The following is a 19,677-nucleotide window of genomic DNA, read 5'->3' as shown; positions in this document are numbered from 1 at the left end:
CGTGACCTTGCTCCTGAAGAGGAACAGGGATCACCACTCCTTCTGCCTTTAAAGAGCACACCGCCTGTAGAAGAGCATTGGCCCGGCCGGGAGGCGGAGAAGTTCTGAAGAATCGAGTTGGAGGACGAGAACTGAACTCTATCCTGTACCCGTGAGACAGAATGTCTCTCACCCAACGGTCCTTGACATGTGGCAGCCAAATGTCGCCAAAGCGGGAGAGCCTGCCACCGACCGAGGATGCGGAGAGAGGAGGCCGAAAGTCATGAGGAAGCCGCTTTGGTAGCGGTTCCTCCGGCTGCTTTCTTTGGGCGTGACTGGGCCCGCCAAGAATCTGAGCTCCTCTGATCCTTTTGAGTCCTTTTGGACGAGGAGAATTGGGACCTGCCCGAGCCTCGAAAGGACCGAAACCTCGACTGTCCCTTCCTCTGTTGGGGCTTATTTGGTCTGGACTGAGGTAAGGATGAATCCTTACCCTTGGACTGTTTAATGATTTCATCCAATCTCTCACCAAACAGTCTGTCACCAGAAAATGGCAAACTGGTTAAGCACTTCTTGGAAGCAGAATCTGCCTTCCATTCCCTTAACCACAATGCTCTGCGTAAAACCACGGAGTTGGCGGACGCCACTGCCGTACGGCTTGTAGAGTCCAGGACAGCATTAATAGCGTAAGACGCAAATGCAGACATTTGAGAGGTTAAGGACGCTACTTGCGGAACAGATGTACGTGTGACAGTGTCAATCTGCGCCAAACCAGCTGAAATAGCTTGGAGTGCCCATACGGCTGCGAATGCTGCAGCAAACGACGCGCCGATAGCTTCATAGATGGATTTCAACCAGAGTTCCATCTGTCTGTCAGTGGCATCTTTAAGTGAAGCCCCATCTTCCACTGCAACTATGGATCTAGCCGCAAGCCTGGAGATTGGGGGATCCACCTTTGGACACTGGGTCCAGCCTTTGACCACGTCAGGGGGAAAGGGATAACGTGTATCCTTAAGACGTTTGGAGAAACGCTTATCTGGATAAGCGTGGTGTTTCTGGACTGACTCTCTAAAGTCAGAGTGGTCCAGAAAAGTACTCAATTTACGCTTAGGATACCTGAAATGGAATTTCTCCTGCTGTGAAGCTGACTCCTCCACTGGAGGAGCTGTGGGAGAAATATCCAACATTTTATTGATGGACGCTATGAGATCATTCACCATTGCGTCCCCATCAGGTGTATCCAGATTGAGAGCGGTCTCAGGATCAGAATCCTGATCAGCAACCTCTGTCTCATCAAACAGAGAGCCTTCCTGCTGGGACCCTGACCAGTGTGATGAAGTCGAGGGTCGCTCATAGCGAGCTCGCTTAGGCTGTCTGGGACTGTCGTCCGTGTCAGAGCCATCACCCCGGGATGCATGGGACCCCCCCGGAGCACGGATGTGTTCCAAAAGAGGGGAACCAGGGAGCATTGAATCAACAGTGCCCATGGTCTGAGTTACCGGTCTGGACTGCAAAGTCTCAAGGATTTTAGACATAGTCACCGACAGTTTATCAGCAAAAACTGCAAACTCCGTCCCTGCCACCTGGACAGTGTTCACAGGTGGTTCTCCTTGGGCCCCTTCTAGCAGAGGCCCCGGCTGAGCAAGTGCTACAGGGGCCGAACATTGCACACAATGGGGGTCAGTGGCACCTGCCGGTAGAACAGCCTTACATGCGGTACAAGTAGCATAGAAAGCCTGTGTCTTGGCCCCTTTGCTTTTTGCGGACGACATGCTGTTGTCTAGCAATCTAGGAGGGTATATAGCCAAGAATAGCGATCGTACAATGCAATGTATAGCATACAGTACAAATGAACACTGCGGCACTAGTGGGGTGAGCCCTCGAGGACTGCTTACCGCCCGCTGAAAAGCGGGTGTGTGACCGCCAGAATCCCGTGCCTGGGTCTCCCAGAGCTCGTGTCCCTTCTCCACTCAGACTGCAAACAGGAATGGCTGCCGGCGTCCTGTGAAGAGGGGCGGGCCGTGGGCGTGCCCCAGACAAAGTGCGGGAAACTAGCGTCCCACTGTGCCTAGTGAGGGGGGTTGGAGTATGCTAAGCAGACTCCAGCCCTCGGCGCTGATGTTTTGACCAGCGTCCCGCCCTTCCCCTGACTGGCAGGCCTGGGGGCGGGAACGAAACGGAACTAGGCCGCAAAAGCCGGGGACTCGATTTATAAGCGCGGCCGTCGTATAAGCACGGCCAGCGCGGAAGTCCCCGGCGCACCACAAGTCCCAGCCGCACCGCAGTGTAAAAAACCGCCAGCAGCGGCCGGCGCGGCAGTTCCTAATACAGAAACTCACTCAGCAAAGCTGCAGTGAGTAAAGCACCAGCGCGCCGCGCTGCTGTCCCCGGCGCACTAACACACCCAGCAATGCTGGTGTGTGTGCGCGATCTGTACGGGGACCCAGAGTACCTTAATGTAGCAGGGCCCTGTCCCTGACGATACTCATCTCCACGTCCAGCAGATTCCCAGGGGCTGTGGACGGAGCACGGTCTCCTGTGCTTGGAGACCGATAGGATCCCACTTCACCCAGAGCCCTAAGGGGATGGGGAAGGAAAGCAGCATGTCGGCTCCAGTCTCCGTACCCGCAATGGGTACCTCAACCTTAACAAACACCGCCAACAAAAGTGGGGTGAGAAGGGAGCATGCTGGGGGCCCTAGTATGGGCCCTCTTTTCTTCCATCCGACAAAGTCAGCAGCTGCTGCTGACTAAACAGTGGAGCTATGCGTGGATGTCAGCCTCCTTCGCACAAAGCATGAAAACTGAGGAGCCCGTGATCCCACGGGGGGTGTATAGGCAGTAGGGGAGGGGCCTTACACTTTTAAGTGTAATACTTTGTGTGGCCTCCGGAGGCAGTAGCTATACACCCAATTGTCTGGGTCTCCCAATAGAGCGACAAAGAAAAACTGATTATCGGCCGGGGGTGAAGGGGTTAGAGATTGCAGGGACTGCAGCCGCACTGGAGGGGAGTATAGACTGATTTATTTTTACGGAGTGAACAAGAGGAACGAGAATTGGTTGTGCAAGTAGTGTATAACCCATTTAGCTGCAGTTGACAAAACCGCTTCTAACAAAAAAACTAAACTGACAACCAAGTGATATCACAAAAAGTTTAAAACAAAATCATTAGGACTTAATACAAACCAGGAGGCTCTGTGAGATGTATCTGCATGACGGTGATCAGACTGGCGTCCAGGTAATCAGTCTCAGGCTCCTTAGTGTACAGGATCTCTACTGGGTATGTTCGACCAGGAATGGTAAAAATTGGAGCTTCATAAAAATACTGAGAGAACTTAACGGCATCCAGAGTGGCCGACGTCACAATTAGTTTCATATCAGCGCGTTTTTGTACCGTCTACAGGGAAGATATTAAGAACATTTTAGGAATAGTTGGGAACACTATGATTAACCTCTGGACTATAATCAACAGCCAAAAAGCATTTGCTGTCCAGTAGCAGAACGTTTGTGATGGACCACAAAAGCAAGTCATTCACTAAGGGGCTTTGTAGATGTATGGATTAAATTATTTACAAGATTTCTGGGGGTTGTAGTGGTTTAACATCCATGTGTTGTCAAAGGGGGAGTACACAAGGATAGATGATAACTGCTGATTGCTGTGGATCTGAAGTGCTCCTAAGAATGCAGTGGTGGGTCACCTCCGCACCACGGCTATATTTATTGCTTATAGGACTGGCAAACATATCAGAGGCCTGTACTTCACTATCGATAGCAGAACCTTGGTGTTGGTGGTGTCAACGAACAAAACTGCTGTGACCAGTAAGTTATCATCTAGGAACAACCTCTTGATTTAGTGAAATATATAACTTTTTTTACGTAACACATAAATTTACCCTAATTAAAACTATACAATACGAAGAAGTAATATAGCAAAGGAGTATAAAAACTGTCCCAAAAAGAACCCCACAGAAACCCCCCCCCCCCAAAAATAGAATATTCACGGTTATGTCGTACCTTCTTCAGAAGTCCAAACAGCACATCAGTGTGGATAGTCCTTTCATGAGCTTCGTCAAGCATGATGATTGCATACTGAGTCAGATCAGGGTCTATCAGACACTCTCTAAGTAACATACCGTCTGTCATGTATTTAATGACCGTCTCTGGGCTAGTGCAGTCTTCAAACCGAATGGTATAGCCAACCTATGGGGATAAAGGAATACCAGGGATTAAATGATGGGCTTGTGATATGGAGCGACAGATCTGTGGTGTATGGAGCAATACCGTGCTGAGAGAAAGGACAAGCAGTCAGAGAAAACAAAAGGGAAGAGAAAGTAGGGAGGCAAAAGAGAAAAAAAAAACAAAACAGGAAGAGAGAGGGTAAAGCACGGAAAGAGAAGGGGGCAAAACACGGAAAGACAACGGGGAAAAAAAAAAAAAAAAAAAAGGAAAAGAGGTGTCGGAAAACCGGAAAGAGGGGCCAGAAAACCGGGAAGAGGGTCGGAAAACCAGGAAGGGTAAAAAAAAAAACCAAAAAAAAAAGAGAATTTTGTTTACTTACCGTAAATTCTTTTTCTTATAGTTCCGTCATGGGAGACCCAGACCATGGGTGTATAGCTACTGCCCCCGGAGGACACACAAAGTTACTACACTCAAAACGTGTAGCTCCTCCCTCCTAGCATATACACCCCCTGCTAGCCAGTCCTAGCCAGTTTAGTGCAAAAGCTGAAGGAGGACATCCACCCACAAGAAGAGAGAGTAAAATCCGGAAGAGCCGGAACCTCTGTCTACAACAATAACAGCCGGTGAAGACACACGGAACAAGAAACCTGCCAACAGGCAATAGGGAGGGTGCTGGGTCTCCCATGACGGAACTATAAGAAAAAGAATTTACGGTAAGTAAACAAAATTCTCTTTTTCTTTATCGTTCCTATGGGAGACCCAGACCATGGGACGTTCAAAAGCAGTCCATGGGTGGGAATAAACAGACAACTGAGAAGCAGGCAAACCTAACTTCACAAATGGGCGACAGACGCCTGAAAGATGCGTCTGCCCAAGCCCGCGTCTGCCAAAGCATGAGCATGCCTTGGGTAGTGCTTCGAAAAAGTATGCAGACTAATTCGAGCTGCAGTCTGACAGACCTACTGAGCCGTAACCTGGTGCCTGAAAGCCCAAAAAGGCGCCGACAGGTCTGATCAAATGTGCTCTGATCCCCGGCGGGGAAGGCACTTGAGTACACTTGTAGGTCTCCGAAATGGCCGACCTAAGCCAACGAACCAGGGTCGGCTTAGATGCCGAGAGACCGCTACGCTGACTAGCGGTCAGCACCAGAGAGAGGTGCACCGCCTAATAACGGCGGTGCGAGACACATAGATCCGGAGCGCCCGCACCAGATCCAGGATATGCAACGCTTCCTCAAGCGATGAACAGGAGCCGGACAAAAGGAAGGCAGGAAAATTGCCCCGGATAAGGTGGAAGCAGTAACCACCTTAGGGAAAAAAGTCCGGAGTCGGACGGAGACCACCTTGTCTTGATGCAAAAGACCAAAAAAAGGGGGTGACTTCGAGAGAGTGCAGCCAGAACTCTCTGGCGGGAAAATATAGCCACTAGAAAGACTACTTTCTGTGAAAGATGAAACAAAGAAACCTCCCCAAGAGGCGCAAAGGGGGGTTTCCGGGAACCGGGAGGACCGGATTAAGGTCCCAGGGCTCCATAGGCCGCCGGAAGGCGGAATGATGAGAGATGCGCCCTTAAAGGAGCGCACCGGAGCCAGCCGGACGATACGCCGCTGGCACATACTGACAGAGCCGAGACCTGTCCCTTAATGAGGGATAGTCCTAGCTGTAGACCGGACTGTGGAAGGGACAGGAGGGTCGGCAAGGCCAAAAAGGTCAAAGGACACTTTGGAGCTCGAGTCATAGCGGAGATGACTTCAGGAAGGATACCAGAAGTCGCCAAGATCCGGGACTCAAGAGCTACGCCGTCAATCTGAGAATCCAGAATTCTGATGGAAAAAACGGACCTTTTGAGAAAAGGTCTGGACGGTCCGGAAGATGCCATGGCAACCCAACGGACAGAAGGAGCAGGTCAGAGTACCAAGCCTGCCTGGATCAGTCTGGAGTATGAGAATGACCCGACGGCCCTCTTTACTGATCTTGCGCAGGACTCTGGACAAGAGGTAGAGGGTAAAATACGTAAAGAGACGAAGCTGGGGTCAAACATGAACCAGTGTGTCTACCGCAAAACCTGAGGATTGTGGACCACGGTTGGACAGCTGAAATAGTCTGCCTCGCAGTTTTCACATCTAGGATGTGGGCTGCGGATACGGTGGACTAGGAGTCCCTTGTCCACTGAAGAATGTTGAGCCGCCAAGATTGCCAGGCGGCTGAGTGTCCCGCCCTGGAAGCTGACGTAGGAAAAACGCTGTCACGTTGTCCGACTGGACTCGAATGTGCCTAGCCGCCAACAGATGGTGAAGGCTTAGAGAGCTAGAAATACAGCTCTGATTTCCAGCACATTGATCCAGAGGGCTGATTCGGACAGAGTCCAAGCGCCCTGCGCTCCACGGTGGAGATATACTGCTCCCAAGGCGGATAGACTAGCATCCTGGTGAGGCTCACCCGGGACGGGGCCAGGAAGGAGCGCTCCTGAGACAGAGTGGCCGAAGCCACCACTGAAACGAGCCTCTGGTCAGTGGCGAAGCCACCACCCCGTGGGAGGAGGGAGTTCGCTTGTACAGCGGAAAACATCCAGTCTCAGAGGACGCAGGAGAAACTGGGCAAGGAATCGCTTCCATTGATGCCACCGTCTGACCAGCACCTGTATATGGTGTCTGATAGAACGACGCCGACCGCCAGCGGAGGGACTACTGATCGACTAAGAGCAGCTTCACAAGTGCCGATAGAGTCTCGAATTGCGTCCCTGAGAACCTCTGGTTCGAAGTCAGAGTGGACTTGGGCAGAAAGACAAGCCACCCGAATAGGTTAGAGTGGCGAGAGTGAGCGAAGCACTCTGCTAAGAGTCAGCACTGGATGAAGCCCCGACAAGAAGGCCGTCCAGGGCAAAAGATCACTGCCAATCCCTAGGGGTGCAGGACCCTAATCACAGCTGCCCCAATGAGAATACTCGAGGGGCCGTGGCTAACCCCAAGGGAAGAGCCACGAATTGGACCACTCCGATGGCAAAACGTAGTCAACGCTGGTGTGAAACTGCGATTGACCCCTGCAGATAGGCATCTCTGATGCCGATGGCTGCTTGGGAATCTCCTTGGGTTCTTGATTGATCCGGTGAAAAACACACGGAACAAGACCGAGACTCCATGTGAAAACGCCACACCTGACTATGCTTGAAAAGCTAAAGATCCAGGTCGGAAGGCACCGCCCTCTTCGGGGACTAGGAATAGATTTAAGCAAAAATCTCAGAACCGTTCCCAGTCGGGAACCGGTACAATTACTCCATTGGTCTGCAAGAAATGCCACGGCCTGTGAGAAGGCGGCGGCCTTGGAGCCGGGAGGAGTTGACAGAAAAAATCTGTTTGGCGGGTGGACAGAATTCCATCCTGTAGCCATGGGAGATATAATCCCGCCCCCACTGAACGGAGACTTGTTAGAACCATACGTCGCCAAGTGGAGAGAGCCTGCCACCGACCAAGGAGGTTGTTGGCGTGGCTAGATAGCTCGGAGGAAGCTGGCTCAGTGGCAGCATCTCCTGCGGTCTTCTGAAGACGCAGCTTCGAGCCATTTGGTTCTATGAACCTAGGCCGAGCTAGAGGACGATCAGATGGAGGAACGGAAACCACCGAAACCTCAACTGATTCCTGCCCTGGACAGGTTCCCTGGTTTAGGATTGTGGCGAGGAAGCACACTCCCCGCCAAGAGCTTCCTTAATTTCACCCAGCTTGGTTCCGGGGAAACTGGGCCCACCAAGGGGGAGCCCAGCCAGGAACCTCCATAGAGTTATCTGCCTTCCAATTTCGAAGCCACAGGAGCCTGCGGATAGCGAGGAAGGTAGCCCAGACCACCGCCGTGCGGCGTCTAGCATGGCAGACCTGGCAGAGGATGAAAAGACTGAAGTCTGGAGTTCAGGCAACCGTTTTGGGCATAGAGTCCCTGTGAGAGAATGCATCTCCTCCAGAGAAGCAGAGAAGTTACAAAAAACCGCACTGCTGTAAGCTGAGGAGAACAAGCTCCTGCCGTTCCCATACCGACTTGGCCCAAAGGACAACCGGGCGGACCGCAGAACCTTAAGTAAGGAGCCATCAGCCACTGACATAACGGTCCGGGCTGAGCCACCTGAAGTGAATGAGCCCACTTCTTGACCACCATGGGTGGACAGGGGAAACACAGTCCTCAGAAACACGCTTCATCTCAGAGCGGAGTGAGGTCCAGTACAAAATTAATGTACGGTAGAATCCTATAGAGGTGCCGTCAGCCACTGATACAACTAACCGGGCAGTCTAGACCGGAGTGGCTACCCTCTCTGAAGGGAGGGGGAGACAGGCAGCAGAACCCCGCTGTGGGGTCTGCAGGATAGGCTGTGGGCTTGGACGCAGCGGGCTGAAAACTGGAGTGGTTAAGTAACACACTCCTTGACCTGCTAAAGGTAAACTGTGCCTTTCTGCCAGCGGGGAATACTCCCCTGATCAGGCGGACACAAGAATAATGGACGCCAGCCAATCATTCGCATCTGCGTCACCTACGGACGGATCAATGTACATAAAGTAGCGTCCGTGTCCGCGGTAGAGACATCTTCCTCGTCCGGTGAATCAGCTCGTAATCGGAGCTGCGGGACGGGGAGGACAGGGGACCCTGCGTCTCCCTGTCAGGAGAACGGGGTCTGAGCCCAGAAGGAGAGTCCCTTGTGAGCTTGGCCGAGCGAGCAGAAAACGCCCTGAGAGGGGAACTGCATGCTCAGCAGATGCCGGGACAGCCGACCCCTGGAAATAGAAATCCTATGGGGGTCAGCCACCAAAACCGGAGCAGCTGGAGGGACCATTAATGAGCCCCCATGCTGAGGGGCCACAGTGGTTAGGAGCTCGGTATAGCCGTACGAGACTACCTGCAGTGGAAAATAAAGAAACAGCCTGCAGCCTCGCTCTGTGAGACATGCTGCAGAGGTGGGGGCTCTGTCCAGCATGCGTAGAATACCCAAGACAGGGGTTCAGCCTGGGGGGACTCCCACCTAAGAACCATTACAGTGTGCCGGTTCAGGCAATATGAGGTAACATGCAGCACATGTAGAGTACAGCCTTGTAGCTTTGCTGCTAGAGTGAGACATGCTGCTGAGGGGGAGATTCTATGATAAAGAATTAACTCCTTCAGCATGCCTGAGAGTGTCATGCTGCTGAGGAGGAGATTCTATGATAAAGAATTAACTCCTTCAGAATGCCTGAGAGTGTATAAAAAGTGCACAACCAGGGGTTGTGACTTATCAGGCCATATCATGAGTGCCCTCCGGATTCCAAGCCTGGACCCTCAGCCAGTATTCCCTCCCTGTGCTGCAGGGCAGCCAGCGCCGACCAGTGTACTAAGACGCTGGAAAATGGCGCCAGAGTGAGGGGGGGAGGCGGGGGTTAACCCAGGAGCGGGAATCGGAGGGCGAAGGAGATGTACAGGGGAGGGAATCATCACCTCAAAACGGAGCGTCCTCCCCTGTGCAGAGCGGCCGGCGGGCGGCTCTGCAGCGTCCCCCTGCATGCCTGACATGCAGGGGAACGAAACGAAACTAGGCCGCGGCTGAAGCCGGGGCCTAAAGTTATGCATGCGGCCGAAAGAAGGGAATTTTGTTACTTACCGTAAATTCCTTTTCTTCTAGCTCTTATTGGGAGACCCAGACGATTGGGTGTATAGCACTGCCTCCGGAGGCCACACAAAGCAATTACACTAAAAAGTGTAAGGCCCCTCCCCTTCTGGCTATACACCCCCAGTGGGATCACTGGCTCACCAGTTTTAGTGCAAAAGCAAGAAGGAGGAAAGCCAATAACTGGTTTAAACAAATTCACTCCGAGTAACATCGGAGAACTGAAAACCGTTCAACATGAACAACATGTGTACCCGCAAACAAACTAAAAATCCCGAAGGACAACAGGGCGGGTGCTGGGTCTCCCAATAAGAGCTAGAAGAAAAGGAATTTACGGTAAGTAACAAAATTCCCTTCTTCTTCGGCGCTCTATTGGGAGACCCAGACGATTGGGACGTCCAAAAGCTGTCCCTGGGTGGGTAAAGAAATACCTCATGTTAGAGCTGCAAGACAGCCCTCCCCTACGGGGAGGCAACTGCCGCCTGCAGGACTCTTCTACCTAGGCTGGCGTCCGCCGAAGCATAGGTATGCACCTGATAATGTTTGGTGAAAGTGTGCAGACTCGACCAGGTAGCTGCCTGGCACACCTGTTGAGCCGTAGCCTGGTGTCGTAATGCCCAGGATGCACCCACGGCTCTGGTAGAATGGGCCTTCAGCCCTGATGGAACCGGAAGCCCAGCAGAACGGTAGGCTTCAAGAATCGGTTCTTTGATCCATCGAGCCAGGGTGGCCTTAGAAGCCTGCGACCCTTTGCGCTTACCAGCGACAAGGACAAAGAGTGCATCCGAACGGCGCAAGGGCGCCGTGCGGGAAATGTAGATTCTGAGTGCTCTCACCAGATCTAACAAATGTAAATCTTTCTCATACCGATGAACTGCATGAGGACAAAACGAAGGCAAAGAGATATCCTGATTAAGATGAAAAGAGGATACCACCTTCGGGAGAAACTCCTGAATGGGGCGCAGCACTACCTTGTCCTGGTGGAAGACCAGAAAGGGAGCCTTGGATGATAGTGCTGCCAGCTCAGACACTCTCCGAAGAGACGTGATCGCTACCAGAAAAGCCACTTTCTGTGATAGTCTAGAAAGTGAAACCTCCCTCAGAGGCTCGAAGGGCGGCTTCTGGAGGGCAACTAGTACCCTGTTCAGATCCCATGGATCTAACGGCCGCTTGTACGGGGGTACGATATGGCAAACCCCCTGTAGGAACGTGCGCACCTTAGGAAGGCGTGCCAAACGCCTCTGAAAAAAGACGGATAGCGCCGAGACCTGACTTTTAAGGGAGCCGAGCGACAAACCTTTTTCTAACCCAGATTGCAGGAAAGAAAGAAAGGTAGGCAATGCAAATGGCCAGGGAGACACTCCCTGAGCAGAGCACCAGGATAAGAATATCCTCCACGTTCTGTGGTAGATCTTAGCGGACGTGGGCTTCCTAGCCTGTCTCATGGTGGCAACGACCCCTTGGGACAATCCTGAAGACGCTAGGATCCAGGACTCAATGGCCACACAGTCAGGTTCAGGGCCGCCGAATTCCGATGGAAAAACGGCCCTTGGGACAGTAAGTCTGGTCGGTCTGGTAGTGCCCACGGTTGGCCGACCGTGAGCTGCCACAGATCCGGGTACCACGACCTCCTCGGCCAGTCTGGGGCGACAAGTATGACGCGGCTGCAATCGGATCTGATCTTGCGTAGCACTCTGGGCAAGAGTGCCAGAGGTGGAAACACATAAGGGAGCCGGAACTGCGACCAATCTTGTACTAGGGCGTCTGCCGCTAGAGCTCTTTGATCGCGAGATCGTGCCATGAAGGTTGGGACCTTGTTGTTGTGCCGTGACGCCATTAGGTCGACGTCCGGCACCCCCCAGCGGTGACAGATTTCCTGAAACACGTCTGGGTGAAGGGACCATTCCCCTGCGTCCATGCCCTGGCGACTGAGGAAGTCTGCTTCCCAGTTTTCTACGCCGGGGATGTGAACTGCGGATATGGTGGAGGCTGTGGCTTCCACCCACATCAGAATCCGCCGGACTTCCTGGAAGGCTTGCCGACTGCGTGTCCCCCCTTGGTGGTTGATGTATGCCACCGCTGTGGAGTTGTCCGACTGAATTCGGATCTGCCTTCCTTCCAGCCACTGCTGGAAGGCTAGTAGGGCAAGATACACTGCTCTGATTTCCAGAACATTGATCTGAAGGGTGGACTCCTGCTGGGTCCACGTATCCTGAGCCCTGTGGTGGAGAAAAACTGCTCCCCACCCTGACAGACTCGCGTCTGTCGTGACCACCGCCCAGGATGGGGGTAGGAAGGATTTTCCCTGTGATAATGAGGTGGGAAGAAGCCACCACTGCAGAGAGTCCTTGGCCGTCTGGGAAAGGGAGACTTTCCTGTCCAGGGATGTTGACTTCCCGTCCCATTGGCGGAGAATGTCCCATTGAAGTGGGCGCAGATGAAACTGCGCAAACGGAACCGCTTCCATTGCCGCCACCATCTTCCCGAGGAAGTGCATGAGGCGTCTTAAGGAGTGCGACTGACTTTGAAGGAGAGCCTGCACCCCAGTCTGTAGTGACCTCTGCTTGTCCAGCGGAAGCTTCACTATCGCTGAGAGAGTATGAAACTCCATGCCAAGATACGTTAGTGATTGGGTCGGTGACAGATTTGACTTTGAGAAGTTGATGATCCACCCGAACGTCTGGAGAGTCTCCAGTGCAACAGTCAAGCTGAGTTGGCATGCCTCTTGAGAGGGTGCCTTGACCAGTAGATCGTCCAAGTAAGGGATCACAGAGTGTCCCTGAGAGTGCAAGACTGCTACCACTGCCGCCATGATCTTGGTGAACACCCGTGGGGCTGTCGCTAGACCAAATGGCAGAGCTACGAACTGAAGATGGTCGTCTCCTATCACGAAGCGTAGAAAGCGTTGGTGCTCTGTAGCAATCGGCACGTGGAGATAAGCATCCTTGATGTCTATTGATGCTAGGAAATCTCCTTGAGACATTGAGGCAATGACTGAGCGTAGGGATTCCATCCGGAACCGCCTGGCGTTCACATGCTTGTTGAGCAGTTTTAGGTCCAGAACAGGACGGAATGAGCCGTCCTTTTTTGGCACCACAAAGAGATTGGAGTAAAAACCTTGACCTCGTTCCTGAAGAGGAACAGGGACCACCACTCCTTCTGCTCTTAGAGAATGCACCGCCTGCAGAAGGGCATCTGCTCGGTCGGGATGTGGGGAAGTTCTGAAGAACCGAGGCGGAGGACGAGAACTGAACTCTATCCTGTACCCGTGAGACAAAATGTCTGTTACCCACCGGTCTTTGACCTGTGGCAGCCAAATGTCGCAAAAGCGGGAGAGCCTGCCACCGACCGAGGATGCGGAGGGAGGCGGCCGAAAGTCATGAGGCAGCCGCCTTGGAAGCGGTACCTCCGGTTGCTTTCTTGGGGCGTGAGTGAGCCCGCCAGGAATCTGAGTTCCTTTGCTCTTTCTGAGTCCCTTTGGACGAGGAGAATTGGGGCTTGCCCGAGCCTCGAAAGGACCGAAACCTTGACTGCCACTTCCTCTGTGGAGGTTTGCTTGATCTGGGCTGGGGTAAGGAGGAGTCCTTACCTTTGGACTGTTTGATGATTTCCGCCAATTGCTCACCAAACAGTCTGTCTCCAGATAATGGCAAGCTGGTTAAACATTTTTTAGAAGCAGAATCTGCTTTCCATTCCTTTAACCACAAGGCTCTGCGCAAAACTACAGAGTTGGCAGATGCTATTGAGGTACGGCTCGTAGAGTCTAGTACCGCATTGATAGCGTAGGTCGCAAACGCAGACATTTGCGTAGTTAGGGACGCCACTTGCGGCACTGCTGGACGTATGAGAGAGTCCACCTGTGCCAGACCAGCTGAAATAGCTTGGAGCGCCCACACGGCCGCGAATGCTGGAGCAAACGACGCGCCAATAGCTTCATAGACAGATTTTAACCAAAGGTCCATCTGTCTGTCATTGGGATCTTTAAGTGAAGCCCCATCCTCCACTGCAACTATGGATCTAGCTGCAAGCCTGGATATTGGAGGGTCCACTTTTGGACACTGGGTCCAGCGTTTGACCACGTCAGGGGGAAAAGGATACCGTGTATCCTTAAGGCGTTTAGAAAAACGCTTGTCCGGATAAGTATTATGTTTCTGGATGGATTCTCTGAAGTCAGAGTGGTCCAGAAAAGTACTCAATTTACGCTTGGGATACAGGAAATGGAATTTCTCCTGCTGTGCAGCTGCCTCCTCTGCAGAAGGGGCTGGGGGAGAAATATCCAACAGCCTATTGATGGCCGCTATAAGGTCATTTACCATGGCGTCACCATCTGGCGTATCCAAATTGAGTGCGGCGTCAGGACAAGATTCCTGATCACCCACCTCTGAACCCTCATATAGGGACCCTTCTCGCTGAGACCCTGATCCACGTGATGACGTGGAGGGTCTCTCCCAGCGAGCTTGCTTAGGCGGACTGGGACTGTCATCGGAGTCAGAGCCCTCAGCCTGTGATGCCTGGGACCCCCTTGAAGTACGGATTAGTTCCAACTGAGGGGGACCGGGGAACATAGACACAGCAGTGTCTATGGTCTGAGCAACTGGCCTGGACTGCAAGGTTTCCAGGATTTTTGTCATAGTCACAGACATTTTATCAGCAAATACTGCAAATTCTGTCCCCGTCACCGGGGCAGGGTTCACAGGCGTCTCTGCCTGGGCTACCACCACAGTAGGCTCTGGCTGACGAAGTGCCACTGGGACTGAACATTGCACACAATGAGAGTCGTTGGAGCCTGCTGGTAGATTAGCCCCACATGCTGTACAAGCAGTGAGGACAGCCCGTGCCTTGGCACCCTTGCGTTTTGCGGATGACATGCTGTTGTCTCCTTAAAGCAATCTAGGGTGTACAGCCAAGAAGCGACCTTACAGTGCAGTATTAAATATATCTAGACACAGCAGTGTCTATGTACAGCGAAAAATATAACACTGTGGCACTAGTGGGGCTGCACGTATGTGCTGCTTACCGCCCGCTGAGCGCGGGTGTGTGGTCGCCAGAAACCCGTAGCCTGGGTCCCCCAGAGCCTGCGTGCGTTCTCCAGCCAGACTGCATGTGTATAATGGCTGCCGGCGTCCTGGGGAGCTGCAAGGCTGGGGGCGGGCCTAGGGCGTGCACAGAGAAAAAGCGCGAAGCCTGTGTCCTACTGTGCTCAGTGAGAGGGCTGGAGCATGTAAATCGTGCCCCAGCCCTCGGCGCTGCCGATTGAATAACGTCTCTCCCCTACCCTGATTGACAGGGTGGGGGGCGTTAACGAAGCGGAGCTAGGCCGCAGAAAGCCGGGGACTAAAGTTAGAAGCGCCGCCGCCGTAAAAGCGCGGTCGGCGCGACCCCGGCGCACTACAAGTCGCAGCTGCGCCATCGCTCCAGGGGCGGTCGGCGCGGCGATCCACACACATAAAGTCCCCCAGTAATCTGCGGGGACTATAAGCCCAGCGCACAGCGCTACAGTCCCCGGCGCACTAGCACACCCAGCAAGCCTGGGGTGCGCGTGGCCTGCCATACGGGGACACAGAGTACCTGAAAGTTGCAGGGCCTTGTCCCTGAACGGCACTCCCGCTCCACATCCAGCAGGTTCTATGGGTCTGTGGATGGAGCCCGGCCTCAGGGCTTGGTGGCCGGAAAGATCCCACTTCCTCAGAGCCCCTCAGGGGGATGGGGAAGGAAAACAGCATGTGGGCTCCAGCCTCCGTACCCGCAATAGGTACCTCAACCTTACAAACCACAAGTGGGGTGAGAAGGGAGCATGCTGGGGGCCCCATATGGGCCCTCTTTTCTTCCATCCGATATAGTCAGCAGCTGCTGCTGACTAAACAGTGGAGCTATGCGTGGATGTCTGACCTCCTTCGCACAAAGCAGAAAACTGGTGAGCCAGTGATCCCACTGGGGGTGTATAGCCAGAAGGGGAGGGGCCTTACACTTTTTAGTGTAATTGCTTTGTGTGGCCTCCGGAGGCAGTGCTATACACCCAATCGTCTGGGTCTCCCAATAGAGCGCCGAAGAAATCAGGCCTCATCGGCGCGGTTCTCAGTAAAAACTGTGGAACCGGCCGGAAACACAGTAAACAAAGCAGCATTATTCAGCAATCACTGTCCCCCCCAATAAAAGTGCCCCACATGCAGAAAGACCCTCTGAATAAACGTCTCTATACTTAGCTTTGAGACGCAGGGTCCAGTCCCTGTGGGGTGGGGGTCAGTGCTCCGTCCAGCAGGGTCCTGCACAAGGGCTGCGGATGGAGGCCGGTCTCCTGCAAGGCAGTGAGAACCGTGTTGGCTCCCACTTCAAATCAGAGCCCCTAAGGGATGTTGAAGGAGCGCGGCATGAAGGGCTCCTGCCCTGAAGTCAACCTTAACAGCACTGCCGCCAGGGGAGTGTGAAGGGACATGCCGGGGGTCCAGTGGACCCGCTTTTCTTCCAAATCTTTGTAAAAAATGAAAAATCAAAAAGGGATGCATGTGTGTGTGTGGATCCTCCTGACACAAAGCAAGAAACTGGCTAGGACTGGCTAGCAGGGGGTGTATATGCTAGGAGGGAGGAGCTACACGTTTTGAGTGTAGTAACTTTGTGTGTCCTCCGGGGGCAGTAGCTATACACCCATGGTCTGGGTCTCCCATAGGAACGATAAAGAAAACCAGGAAGAGGGGTCGGAAAACCGGCAATAGAAATCAGAACACTGGGAAAAGGGGTAGGAAAAAGAAGGGGGTAAAACACGTAAAAAGAAGGGGGTAAAACACGGAAAGAGAAAGGGGGAAAAAAAGGAGAAGAAAGGTCGGAAAAGCGGAAAGAGGGGGTCGGAAAAGCGGAAAGAGGGGGTCGGAAAAGCGGAAAGAGGGGGTCGGAAAAGCGGAAAGAGGGGGTCGGAAAAGCGGAAAGAGGGGGTCGGAAAAGCGGAAAGAGGGGTCGGAAAAGCGGAAAGAGGGGTCGGAAAAGCGGAAAGAGGGGTCGGAAAAGCGGAAAGAGGGGTCGGAAAAGCGGAAAGAAGGGTCGGAAAAGCGGAAAGAAGGGTCGGAAAAGCGGAAAGAGGGGTCAGAACCCCGGAAAGAGGGGTCAGAACCCCGGAAAGAGGGGTCAGAACCCCGGAAAGAGGGGTCAGAAACCCGGAAAGAGGGGTCAGAAACCCGGAAAGAGGGGTCAGAAACCCGGAAAGAGGGGTCAGAAACCCGGAAAGAAAGGTCAATAAGAGGAGTAAAAAAAAAACAAAAACGGGAAAACGGGAGAAGGGCAGGAAAAAAAACGGGAAGAGGGGGGTGATTGGAAAACCGGGAAAAGGGGTCAGAAAACCGCGGGAAGAGGGGTGGGGGTCGGAAAACCGGGAAGAAGGGTCGGAAAACCGGAAAGAGGTCGGGAAGAGGGATAAAAAAAACTGGAAGAGGGGTCGGAAAGGTGGAAAATCGGAAATAAGAGGGGACGGAAATCCGGAAAGAGGGGACGGAAATCCGGAAAGAGGGGACGGAAATCCGGAAACAGGGGACGGAAATCCGGAAAGAGGGGACGGAAATCCGGAAAGAGGGGACGGAAATCCGGAAAGAGGGGACGGAAATCCGGAAAGAGGGGACGGAAATCCGGAAAGAGGGGACGGAAATCCGGAAAGAGGGGACGGAAATCCGGAAAGAGGGGACGGAAATCCGGAAAGAGGGGACGGAAATCCGGATAGAGGGGACGGAAATCCGGAAAGAGGGGACGGAAATCCGGAAAGAGGGGACGGAAATCCGGAAAGAGGGGACGGAAATCCGGAAAGAGGGGACGGAAATCCAGAAAGAGGGGACGGAAATCCAGAAAGAGGGGACGGAAATCCGGAACGGAAATCCGGAAAGAGGGGACGGAAATCCAGAAAGAGGGGACGGAAATCCGGAAAGAGGGGAAGGAAATCGGGAACGGAAATCCGGAAAGAGGGGATGGAAATCCGGAAAGAGGGGACGGAAATCCGGAAAGATGGCGGTAAAAAAACGGGAAGGGGGGGGGAACAGGGGGTAAAAACAGGAAAGGGGAGGAAAACCGGGAAGGGAAAAACGGGAAGAGGGCAGGAAAAAACGGGAAGGAAGGGAGGGGGGGTCAGAAAACCTAGAACAGGGAGTGGGGGGGGGGGCGGAAAACCGGGAAGAAGGGTCGGAAAACCGGAAAGAGGGGTAAAAAAAACTGGAAGAGAAGTCGGAAAGGTGGAAATCCGGAAATAAGAGGGGACGGAAATCCGGAAATAAGAGGGGACGGAAATCCGGAAATAAGAGGGGACGGAAATCCGGAAATAAGAGGGGACGGAAATCCGGAAATAAGAGGGGACGGAAATCCGGAAATAAGAGGGGACGGAAATCCGGAAAGAGGGGACGGTAATCCGGAAAGAGGGGACGGTAATCCGGAAAGAGGGGACGGAAATCCGGAAAGAGGGGACGGAAATCCGGAAAGAGGGGACGGAAATCCGGAAAGAGGGGACGGAAATCCGGAAAGAGGGGACGGAAATCCGGAAAGAGGGGACGGAAATCCGGAAAGAGGGGATGGAAATCCGGAAAGAGGGGACGGAAATCCGGAAAGGGGTCGGTAAGAGGGTTAAAAAAAAACGGGAAGAGGGGTTGGGAAGAAAGGTCCGAAAACCAGGAAGAGGGGTCAAAAAACCGGGAAGAGGGGAACAAAAAGGAGGGATAAAAACAAGAAAGTGGAGGGAAAACAGGAAGCGAAAAACAGGAAAAGGGCGGAAAAACAGGAAAAGGGCGGAAAAACAGGAAAAGGGCGGAAAAACAGGAAAAGGGCGGAAAAACAGGAAAAAGGCAGGAAAAAAAAAAACGGGAAAAGGGGGTGGGGGGGGGTCGGAAAACCGGGGAAAAGGGTGGGTGTCGGAAAACCGAGAACAGGGGGTGGGGGGGCGGAAAACCGGGAAGAAGGGTCGGAAAACCGGAAAGAGGGGTAAAAAAAAGTGGAAGAGGGGTCGGAAAGGTGGAAAACCGGAAATAAGAGGGGACGGAAATCCGGAAAGAGGAGACGGAATTCCGGAAAGAGGGGACGGAATTCCGGAAAGAGGGGACGGAATTCCGGAAAGAGGGGACGGAAATCCGGAAAGAGGGGACGGAAATCCGGAAAGAGGGGACGGAAATCCGGAAAGAGGGGACGGAAATCCGGAAAGAGGACGGAAATCCGGAAAGAGGGGACGGAAATCCGGAAAGAGGGGACGGAAATCCGGAAAGAGGGGACGGAAATCCGGAAAGAGGGGACGGAAATCCGGAAAGAGGGGACGGAAATCCGGAAAGAGGGGACGGAAATCCGGAAAGAGGGGACGGAAATCCGGAAAGAGGGGACGGAAATCCGGAAAGAGGGGACGGAAATCCGGAAAGAGGGGACGGAAATCCGGAAAGAGGGGACGGAAATCCGGAAAGAGGGGACGGAAATCCGGAAAGAGGGGACGGAAATCCGGAAAGAGGGGACGGAAATCCGGAAAGAGGGGACGGAAAACCGGAAAGGGGTCGGTAAGAGGGGTAAAAAAAAAAAAACGGGAAGAGGGGTTGGGAAGAAAGGTCCGAAAACCAGGAAGAGGGGTCAAAAAACCGGGAAGAGGGGAACAAGAAGGAGGGGTAAAAACAAGAAAGTGGAGGAAAAACAGGAAGCGAAAAACAGGAAAAGGGCGGAAAAAACGGGAAAAGGGCGGAAAAACAGGAAAAAGGCAGAGAAAAAAAAACGGGAAAAGGGGGTGGGGGGGGGGTCGGAAAACCGGGAAGAGGGGGGGGGTGTCGGAAAACCGGGAAGAGGGGGGGTGTCGGAAAACCGGGAAGGGGGTCGGAAAACCGGGAAGAGGGGGGGGGGGGGGTGTCGGAAAACCGGGAAGAGGGGGGGGGGTGTCGGAAAACCGGGAAGAGGGGGGGTGTCGGAAGAC

The 19,677-nt window shown here is 53.3% G+C and overlaps 1 protein-coding gene across 1 annotated transcript in view; it reads right to left on the bottom strand.

The window, feature by feature from the left end:
• The window catches only part of DHX8 (DEAH-box helicase 8), a 133,036-nt gene that overhangs the window by 34,173 nt on the left and 79,186 nt on the right, over positions 1-19,677 (bottom strand). Inside the window, 2 exon segments of the mRNA XM_075349955.1 lie at positions 3,165-3,375; positions 3,993-4,178. Coding sequence (XP_075206070.1) covers positions 3,165-3,375; positions 3,993-4,178 — 397 coding nt within the window.

The sequence above is a fragment of the Anomaloglossus baeobatrachus genome, chromosome 5 (assembly GCF_048569485.1).
Source record: "Anomaloglossus baeobatrachus isolate aAnoBae1 chromosome 5, aAnoBae1.hap1, whole genome shotgun sequence".
Taxonomy (NCBI): domain Eukaryota; kingdom Metazoa; phylum Chordata; class Amphibia; order Anura; family Aromobatidae; genus Anomaloglossus; species Anomaloglossus baeobatrachus.
This window is presented reverse-complemented; position numbering and strand designations above follow the sequence as displayed.